Source organism: Notothenia coriiceps, unplaced genomic scaffold, assembly GCF_000735185.1.
Source record: "Notothenia coriiceps isolate Sejong01 unplaced genomic scaffold, NC01 NC01_scaffold00030454, whole genome shotgun sequence".
In the NCBI taxonomy this organism is placed as follows: domain Eukaryota; kingdom Metazoa; phylum Chordata; class Actinopteri; order Perciformes; family Nototheniidae; genus Notothenia; species Notothenia coriiceps.
Genome location: NW_011363155.1, coordinates 32,952 through 43,905, shown reverse-complemented (window position 1 = coordinate 43,905; position 10,954 = coordinate 32,952). Strand labels below are relative to the sequence as shown.

Genomic DNA, 10,954 nt, shown 5'->3' with positions numbered 1-10,954 from the left:
AGGATCACATGACCTGGAAGGTATTCGAAGCAATAACTAATGTCCATCACCATATTAATATAAAAATATTTAGAGTGCAAATGCAATAAAAAGGTCCCCCTAGCATAGCCCAGATGTTATTAGCTTTTGACCCAGCATTGTCGATAGCGTGATGGACGGATCATGTATCACATGACCTGGAAGGTTTATGGCGCACACATGACACACGTGAATGTTCGCCATCACTAGAGTACCCACCTACAAAACCTTAGCACGCGTCCACGCATAAATGAGAACAGTGTTCACATGCAGCCAGTGTAGAGCGTGTCTTTACCCAGCAGCTGAGTCCATTGAGATGTAGGGTGACTCCCACACCTGAACCGTTACCTGAAGAAACTACCAATTAATATACAACACACGTTCCTAAAGTCAAAATGAATACTAGAGTAGTGCACAAAGCACGCGCCCCAGCGACACCTCTATTCCCACCTTGACGAGTGATGGTGCGTAAAGCACGGCTGTGCACCAGAGCGCGAACGGTGAGCGCGATATATCCTTATAATATTGTCCCATCACATATATTAGTTTTCATCATAAAGATAGATTAGAGGGTCTTTAAAAATTGCAATAAGAAAGACGAGTGTTATGATCCTCATGCACTGCCGAGAGTGAATACCTTGACCAGCATGTCTAATGTTAGAATCATACATTTATTGTGGAGGGAACAAAGTCGTCTACATCACCCCAAAAAAACGTCATGGCCACTGGCTACTACTGAAGAAACACATCGGATCGATGTCTCATGTGTTTCTGAACTCTACTACAAGCATTGTGGATGAATTTATCTGTCTTCATTTCGACTTTGATATCTTAATTTCGGGTCTTATAAAAGTTGTCCTGTGTGTGAGGCAGTGCTTGTACGATACGAAAAACACTTTTATTGGTCAGACAAAGTCTGAAATGTGACTGTCCCTCCACAGCAGCCCCATGTGTAAAAACACAATACCAGCGAGAACCAGGAATATAAAGGGACACAATACATATAAGAAGCAAACATCAAAATGTAAACAGAGAGAATACAGCTCAAACCGTTCCCACAATCACTGAGAAGAGTAAATGCTCGAGCTCAAAGAGGCCTAGCTGCTTGTGACGCCAGATAGCATCATGTTAATCTATACCAGTGAGAAAGAAATTGAGCACTGTGTCAATTGCGAGTGCTTGTTCCATGCTAATGAAACAACTTTTATGAGCAACGATAGGATCAGGACATATTCAAAGTTTGGTGAAGAGGAGAAGCCGTGCTTTTAATAACAGACTGTGGATGAGCATGTGAGTTGGACAGCAGACGACAGCCGACAGATGTTGAGTATCTTCACGCTGCTGCATCTCTCAAACTCTTTCCACATTTCTCGGCAGAGGTGAGCCGGCTTCACTTTTTCTCAAAGACCTTCAAGACTCAGAGAACACCTCTTTTCGTACAGAAATCTACCACAGTTTAGCGGTTCGAGTCACCCTGCTGACACGAAGCTAGACGCTGTCTGAGTGCCTCTGCTTGCGTCTGAGGAGCCGGCTTCTTCACAGAAAGGAAGAAACACTGAAGCAGGATCACAGGTTCCTTAGCTCGGCCATTCAGCTCGGACTTTGCTCACATGCGAAACACTCAGGATCATTCAAATGGCAGCCTGAACTGTCTGCACAAAACACACAGAAATTGATAAGCCTGGTTAGTAACTCACACACACCAATTCCATAGATCATCCCTGCTAGGAGCAAGATTCTAGCAGTTAAACATTTGAGGACTTCTGCTCCTTTACTTTCTCCATCACAAGACAACACAACTAACATATTTATATGTATAGATGCTACTTTCCCCACGTTTGACAACAGAGAAAATGTCAAATTTCTATGATGTAGGTGGCACCATAACTATCAGTACAGCATTGACACAACAAGATACGCCATGCTCCCTCAGCGGGGAACGTGATGTTGACCTAATACCTCATTCACACCAACGCAACTCCGGTTCAAGCTCCGTGCTAGAGCTTTTCAGGTTCAGAACCGGTTCTTCGGTTTAGCTCCGGCTCTCTTCACACCGCCCAGAGTCCGACTGGTGCTGCGTCATTGCGTCATCGTTTGCGTCATGACGTAACCGTTTGCGTGCCTGCTTCATAAAGCCAAACCGTGCGGAAACCCCTCACAGCTGACACCGACAACAACAACAATGGCCGATTGTGCTCCAGCTTCCTCTGTACCTCTTCGGAAGACCAGATTCCCAGTAGGTAGCTGGTCTCTTCAGTGGACCACTGCTGCTTGTTAAGTTTCTCCATCGTTGTGTACAAACTGGACAAAATGCGGGCTTTTTGTTGTTGTTCAGTCGCCCCTGCCCCCGCCTCGACGTAAGCATGACGTATGTGGTGCTTTTGCTCTGGCCGGGCAATTTTTTGGTGCTTGAAATGAACCGGATTCCGGAGCTAAGAGGCTGCTCCACTGCGTTGTGAACAGGAAAACCCGGTGCTTTTCAAGCTCCAGTTCCGAACCGGCCCTGTAACACTGTTGGTGTGAATGAGGTAATAGACATGTTTTTAATATATTTTTATATATCTGAGACCTATGCTATTTCCTAAAAATAGCATGATAGGTGACCTTTAAAGCATGGAGACATGTCACAGTAGAGGCACAAAATACTAATGTGAACCTTAAAATGAGCAGAATACGGCCCCTTTAAACTGGTTAGGCTAGCCGCCTCTTTTTCTCAGAAATCGGCCAATTTCAAAACTGTAACTTGTAAAACTGATAGGTCGTGTGGCTTTTCACCAAATCACGAAGTAAAACTTGACACAATATTGACACTGACAGGATTACTTTCCATCAGTAGCAATATCTGGGTTGTTTGTGGGGGAAAATATAGGAGATGAAATTGTTTTTTGGAAGTTGTGAATCGATTCAGAGTGTAAGAAGAATCTTGACTCTTACATACATCGTTTTTCTTTCCACCACCTTGAATCACAGTCTTTTTCTGACCGCCATCCCTCCTGTCTGCACCTGCTGCAGGGTGTGAGCGTCCCTGGCTGGGAACATTACCCAGACTCCCTCACTGCCATCAGACATCTATCTAACCCCGTATAGGGTCCAGTTTCATTTCCATGAGTCATGTTTGCTTAGCGTTTTCCTGCATGTCTTGTTTTACTCGAGCTGATGATTGTGTAGCTTGTCCGCCTGCAGTAATTACGCTGCTGCAATCTGTCTTTGTTTTTCATCCTCAGCGGCAGCGAAAACAGACTCATCAGAGCGCAGATGTTTGATTTCTGCACGAGGCGTTGGCTGTGTATTCTTGCACTCAGCAGTTTTCATCGCTGTCATGTCTGATTCAGCCTTAAATCCGTTAAGATTTAACCTCTATAAATACTATGGAGACGCTGTGTCAGTGCTGGCCTGGCTGTCCCTGAACACCAGACTTCACAGGCCATTTAGATCTGGCACTAACCACTCTCATGCTGCACAGTCGCCCGAAAAAAAAGGATTTCTTGATCGAAAACCATTTCATCACTCAGAGCTCCTCTTCCCCCCAAGGGCCTTTTTTCTTGAGATTTCTCGTTTTGACCAAATAAGAGGGAGGAAAGAGAGGAGTGAAGATCTCCCCCCATCTAAAGGATAAGAGTGCCAGGGGCTGATATATCACTCTTCATCTGTGAGGGAAGACAGATTATCTGAGGTGCCAAATTGGGATGGGCAATATGGCCCAAATCTTTCCAAATGGTTTACTAGAACCATATGCTACTTAATCACATTTGGATATATCCTTTATTTAATTGTAATTTAGTTCATCGCTACCTGAATAAACTAAATTAAGATATGGTGAGGTCAATCAAACCAAGACATCACGTGAGAACAGCCATCGCGTGAGAGGGGTAAAGGAATGAGTCCGAAATCTAAAATGAATTTGCATTTTAGCCCTCATCTCAAGTTAATGTTTTTGAATGAGCTTTTGGTTGTTAGCCTGATATAAGGTCTGTGGTTAACACAAGCTGAAGAGACTTAGCGGTGGTGACGTGAAGTCATGTGACCGTGTGTAGATCGTTTAAGCCTAACGTTAGCTTTCCTTTCCGGCCAATATATTTCGAGCTTCAACTATAATAAATGTGGTGTTAATATGGGGAGATTATCCTGCTGAACAAATGTTTAATTATCATAAACATGTGTTTTTTTACACGGAGCAATATTCAAAAGTCCAAAGGAGAAATCCCACTGCTTTTAGTGAAGGAGCCTTAGCGATGCTAACTACCAGGTCCGTGAACAAAAATCCTTCATCCCTGCTCGACTGCATTGCAGAGTATTTACCGGTTAACACATTTCTACTACTTTCATATCGCCCAGCCTTAGTGTTAAAGTGTTGGTATTCATGTGCCTAAAGTCCCTCTATTACATACTTTACTTTTGTGTTGTTTGAGGACAGGCCACACACAGAGTTATGAGTGGCTCCGACAAGAGTGGAGTTTAATGGGCAAAACGAAATCACCCTACAATCTGAAAAAGAGCTTTCTTAATGTGCCATTACGGCACTTTTGTAAACTCTGGAGAGGAGGTGTATGCAGACTAACTCTAAGTGTTGCAGTAAGCTATTGTCCTCCTGAGGCTCATCGCTGTGATTACAGCCTTACAGCCTGACAGATAGACAAAGTGATTATTTTCAATCACAGCTCACAGATATAAAACTCTCAGGTTTTTTTCCCTCCTCCTTCATTCTGATCATTAGTGTCCATCTCCTTGTTATACATTTCACACTCATTGCATCAGGGTCTGTATAACAAGTGCTGCAAGTTTAAAGTTAGAGAAGCGGTCGATGGGGAGCTGCCGGTGGTGGTTGATCAGAAAAGCCAGAGGCCAGATTAAAAGCCTGCACCTATAGGAGCACTTAACTACTGAAATTAGTACCGTTCTAGATCTGTGCTGCAGCCAATTGCTTTACAGTTGGTTCAACTCACCGAAACACACCAAGCCGATTTTCAGCGTCGATGTCTGGCCGCCGATGAGCGTCCTGTCACCCTACTCAGATTGGTGTGTCCCGCCCCGTCGTGTCTTTTCGGACGTGCCGACACCTTCCGCCGTTAAAAGGCCGTCGGCTAAAGAAATCACTTTGATTGGCTGTTCAGCTAGCGAATCAGTGCATGAGAAGTGAAACGGAAGTGAGGGACCCAAACAAACTATTAAGAAGGCAAATCTGAGATTTTATTTAACTCCAGCTCTCGACACAGGTTCGGGGAAGCCCCATGAACTTCTCGTTGTAGAGTGAAAATGGAACGCACACGCTATTTGTTGTTTGTTTATATCAGCAGTCTGTTCTTCTTCTCTCGGTTATCACGCAGTCTGTCTTCCGGTTGTTGCCTCTTTTGAATGACGAATACACACTACCGCCGCCTGCTGATAAGGAGAGGTATTGCCACTCACGCATGCGCAGTTCGTACGTGCTACTTGGCCGTCGGATGAAGTCTTTGCGGTGTGTTCCAGTGCGACTGTTGGGCAAGACGCAGGAGACGTGAGGCGATACAACAGTCGGGTCCGTCGGGACGTGTTCTCTGGTGTCAGATTGGTGTGTAAGGACCTTAAGAACCATTTTGCTTTTCCACCGAGCAGACCTGTAGGAGCCTCGTCTTGACATTCACATCCGCTGCTATTCTCAGCAACATCAGCATGAATATGGAGGCCAGCAACTTTACGTCACCGCCTGGCGAAATTTCTGGTCGAAACAAAAAAACGCAGCCAAATGGAAATAGTGTCATCATGCCTAAAAGCTGATGTGTCGTGTATTGGACGTCAAACAACAGAAAGGTCCAAAACTAAGATTTTTTTTACTTTTATTTGATGAAAAGATGGTCAAATATCTTCAGGCCTTCCACAGAGAGGACGGAGATTGTGATCAAAGAGACCCGGTCTGTCAACGCTGTACTTCTGTGGGAAACATCACAGCAACATTATGATGCTAATGATGATGATCAATCTTCTGAGTAGACATTTGTAATGTCTAAAGTCAAAGTAGTGACTGTAGGTGCTGCATTGAAATATAACACACTGAAAACCCAAGGGTATCCCAGTGTAAGTGTTAGGATGCTGTCTGGCACTCGTCCAGTGGCAGATTGAACGACATCCATTCCATATTGCTTGATTTAACTAAATATATTGACGCCAATCAATGACTTCCAATGACATTGTTTGATTGTTTCTGACCATCGTAATTGGGCTCCTTGTAGATACAAATTGCTCTGTTTTCTAAATGTTTTGATTTGATTTGTAAAAAACTCAGAATCTGTATTTACTGCCAGTCAAATGTTTTCACCCAAAAAGGGGCGGAGCCATGATGTGCAGGGAGAGTACCCAGGTGGGTTGCTCTCATCGATATGCCGTTTTCTACGGGCATATTTGACCGCCATATTTCTCACTATGATCTGTCTTCTGGTCCTCGCCATGAACCGTCTTATCCCAGGTTAATCTTGCCCTAACCTTGGCTCTTGGTGTTTGCTAAAAATATAGTTTGGAGCAGATTTTGAAAAAAAATGTGCGTCTCTGCAGTGAAAAGACTAGAAAATGGTTCACATACAGACAGGTTTTCCTGCACCAGCCCTTTAGCAACCTGGGAACAAGGTAAATGAGAGGGGGAGTAAAACTAGCACAAGACAGTAAATAAATGACCTCTCATTGAACACCTACTTTTCCCTCCATGTCTCAGGATTGATATATAACACCACCCCCCCCCTCTCTCTCGTCTTGTGTCTCCTCGCGGGGAAGCTTCCTGCTGACGCTCTCTCCAAGGAGTCGTATTGATATTCTTAGAGAGGCATTGCAGAGCGAAAGAGAGGAGTGGGGGGGTGAAAGTCATTGTAGCTGCAGACACTCTGCCTTCTAGTACCAACAGTAAGAATCACAAGTCACCCAGCAGGATATGTCACTATTCATTCTGTCTGCTGCACTCACACTGGATTTTCTTATTATTATTCCAAAGCGCATGGAAATGCAATTTGCCAATCATGCAGATTTTCAGTTAAGCTTTCGGGTAGCTTTCATGTGGAGGAGATTAAGCCCCTATTGTGATGTGAATGGGACACTTTGCCTAAACGTGTTTATTGTATTCTCTCTGTGACAGTCGCCTATTAGGCTGAATTGAGCATGCTGGTGACAGAGAGAGGTATTAAGGAAATAAGATCTGACTGTTTTTTTATTTTATCCCCCCGAGGTACAAGAAGTGCTTTATTATTTTCCTGTGGTTGCAGCACAATAAGGCTGGGTATTGTTTAAAAATGTCCCAATACCGGTGCTGATCCCGTACAAATACTGTGCTTATAAACGTGTTTTGCCTCGAGAGAAGAAGAGATTAGTTCATTAAGTGATTAGTCTGTCAGCAGCAAGTTAATCTGCAAATACTTTGTTAACCGTTTAGCGTGCAACAGCTCCAACCTTTCCCCGGTTTTGATGATTTGTTGCTTTTCTCAGTTTTATATCAGAGTAAACTTTATGTGTTAGTGTTTTGGACAGATGCGAGACATTTTCTAAATGTCACCCTGACCTCCAGGAAACTAACGCTGACATTTACACCGGTTTCTGACATTTAAGGCGCCAAACAATGGACTGATAGAGGAAGCAATTGGCAGGTTAATCTATAATGACAGTAATATCTAGTTGCAGCCCATGAATGAACTAGTGAAATCTTCTCAAATTGTTAACTTGCCTCAATTAAAATGTTTGCTCTTATAGTGGTAAATACATTGAATTCATATTTTAAAAATGAGCACAAAAAAGATGGAGCATTCAATACCAGCTCTTGGTTCTCGACCGTTTTCATACATGCAATACATGGGGGTTCGTGGCTTGAATTTAGAATTGAGCCGTCCCTTATAGATACTATCTCTTTACGTTAGTGAGCCGGATCATTTGGCTGTTTCGGCTCCCAAACGGCTCTTCATGTTACCACAGTTTACCATGGAGCCTCAGTTTTTTTGGGACGCCCTCTGCTCGAGTTCAGGGCGTCCCGAGTTGAACAGGTCAAATGACGGCAAGACGCCCCCCTGGCGGAAACGCTGATTATCATCATGAGGAAACAAACAAACAATTGCATCTAAATGTTTAGTTTTCACCTACAAAACTCTGCAGACAAAAGCCGAAACACTTTGTTTCATAAGATGAGTGACAGAAAATCTGAAAGCATTTTGATTTAGATTTTCATTAAGTTACTTTTCCAAATAAGTTCAAAAGCAAAAATGACATTCAATCTGTTGTCATCTTTTTGCATGTGAGAATTTGCAGATTTTCTTATATTTTGATGTAAAATTGTTGATAAACTTTTTGAAAATCTAAGTTTGACAATGTTTATTTCAAAAAGAAAAAGGATAGCCTTGGCTTTTGGTTATGTACTGTATGAGGTTTTTTATTAGCAATGTTAATGACAATAATTGGTAGACGCAGACCTGTTGTAACATCATTCAAATGAATTCTATGGAGTTGCTATTGATGAAACTAATATGCTTTCATTATCTGTATAATTGCATCGGAATATATTTTAGAAAACTGTGGCCATGTCAAAATGCAGCCATCATTCATGCTTGCTGTTTTGGAAAAACATGTTATTTTTGTCGGCTTACTCCCGTGTACTCACAGGTTGGTTTCCTTTGAGAGTGGTGAAGGTTAGCGAGGGAGTGTATGGGGAAATAGATTAATGTTATTTTTCAAAAACCGAGTGTACACACCTTAAGAAGCGACATGCAGAAGGCTTTGAGTCGCACCGGCTGAAGTGATGCTGCCTCATTCGAAGAGGAGAGATTGAAGGCTGGGGGTGGAGTATGACCTCCGCTATTCATGAGCCTCCAACATGGGGGAAGACTTTCACTGAGTCACTCTCACACACTCTAGGAAATAACATCATACATAAATCAAGCAACACGCGTGCTGGGAATAAGTTTGCTTCACCTTCACACTTTGTTCTCCGGGTGCATTCAGATCACACTGCTACCTGCCTTCCCTCCTGTAATGACTCTTTCTTCTCTAACCACCTCGCCGCCAGCCAGAGGGGTTTCTGGGACTAATTTGACAGCTGCCACGGCTCATTATCTAATAAAGGGGACAGCTCTTGGCCCTGCAGTTTAAGCCGTGTTAGTGCAGATGTTATTTGTAATAACCTCACACATCGCTGGCTGTCAGCGTGTTATGTTTGGCCCTTTTTCTTTCCTGATGAGCTGTTATTTTATTGGAACTCAGGGCAATATCTGGAGAAGCTCCCTCTTGAGGGAACACAGGGATTTTAGCCTTTGCACTAAAACCTGTTTAACACACGACAGGAAAGGGAAAACCCCAAAAGCAGAATAGAGACCCATAAAAGCTACAACTATGAGAACCTATAGTATATGTTAATAATCATAGGACATTACCTTTAAAGCTTAAAGCTAACTTTATTTTTTATTTAACTTGCTATAGTTCTGGAAATGAACGAACATGCTTTAGTCACACAACATGCAGGCGTCCGGTTCATGTACTGATAGTTTTGGGTTGCTGTGTATTATGCTAAATCAAAATGTTCCCGTCTTTTCTACATAAACATGTGTCCCCTAAAGAGATTCTGAAAGTTTCAGGAAAAAAGATTCTCTCTCTTTTTGTCCTGATCCATTTATATAAAAACCTGTCTGATCAGATTTTGGCCACTTTATGATGTCATAACGATGTTTTGGCTTGTGTAACCATTAGCCAATCACCAACCAAGGTACCCCCCCCACCTTATCACCTGAATCTCATCCTAGAGCACCATTGAGTTCTTTGTAACCAAATCTCTCTCAGAGGGGCGTGGGGAGGGGCTCCTTATTTTCATCTAAAGTAACAGACAGAGAATCAGCACTTTGGAAACAGGGCTGAAACAGAGGGGGTTATGGGAATGCTGCAATGATCTGTTTGGTGTTTGGAGCCAAACACTTCAGAGACATGTTTGTATATAACTGAGACCTATAATATATTGATGAAAAACAGTATAATAGAGGACCTTTTTAAAGACGAATAAACAGACAAGTAAAAATGGCATTCTTAAAGAAAGGAAACGTGTCCACTCATTACATGCATAACCAATGAGTTTACCATCCTCTCTCTCTCCTCCCCCAGTCTTCACCATGGACTCCTTCAGCACCAAGAGCTTAGCGCTGCAGGCGCAGAAGAAGCTGATGAGCAAGATGTCCACCAAGAGCATGGCCAACCTGTTCATCGACGACACCAGCAGCGAGGTGCTGGACGAGCTGTACCGCGTCACCAAGGAGTTCACGCGCAACCGCAAAGAGTCCCAGAAGATCATCAAGAACCTGATCAAGATGGTGGTGAAGCTGGGAGTTCTCTACAGGAACAACCAGTTCAACGGAGAGGAGCTCATCCTGGTGGAGAACTTCAGGTAGGAAGCAAGATGAAGGAAAGGAGTAGTTTGATGTTTTGGGAAATTACGTTTTTTTTTGGAGAATTAGATGAGAAATTGACACATGTCAGTGCGTTGAGTGCAGAGTAACGGCCCGTCCACACAGCAGCGTTAAAAAAATCTTCCAACGCTTCTGCCCATTCACTTTGAATGGGTTGACGTCACTTTGCGCCGAACTGCATTGTGGGAAGCAAAGCTGAGATTTCCAGGCATCTCAGGATTCAAAAGTTGAGCAATGTTCAACTTTTGAATCTTCTGAAGCTTTCGGTGGAAGCGTCAGCCAATCAAATCATATGCCAGTACAAGCTATAGCCAATCAAACCGCTGCTTGTGTGTCAGGGGCGGGAGATTCATGTGATTGGTTGTTGGTCGAGCTTCAGACACGCCCGCCGGCAAGCTTTTTCCAAAGCCGCTGTGTGGACGTACCGTAAGAGACAGGAAGCGATTAGCATACTTTAGCTTAACATAACATCGAAAGCAACAGCTGGCATTGCCCTGACAAAGTTAAGAAATACTCCTACCATCACTGATGCTTATCTGCTTTGT

The 10,954-nt window shown here is 43.3% G+C and overlaps 1 protein-coding gene across 1 annotated transcript in view; it reads left to right on the top strand.

Moving 5' to 3' along the window:
- LOC104959569 (tumor necrosis factor alpha-induced protein 8-like protein 1) overlaps positions 1–10,391 on the top strand; it is a 14,536-nt gene extending 4,145 nt beyond the window's left edge. The window contains exon 2 of the mRNA XM_010787477.1: positions 10,108–10,391. Within this exon, the coding sequence (XP_010785779.1) occupies positions 10,116–10,391 (276 nt within the window). The 5' untranslated portion in view covers positions 10,108–10,115. The remainder of the gene's footprint in view (positions 1–10,107) is intronic.
- The last annotated feature ends 563 nt before the right edge of the window (positions 10,392–10,954 follow it).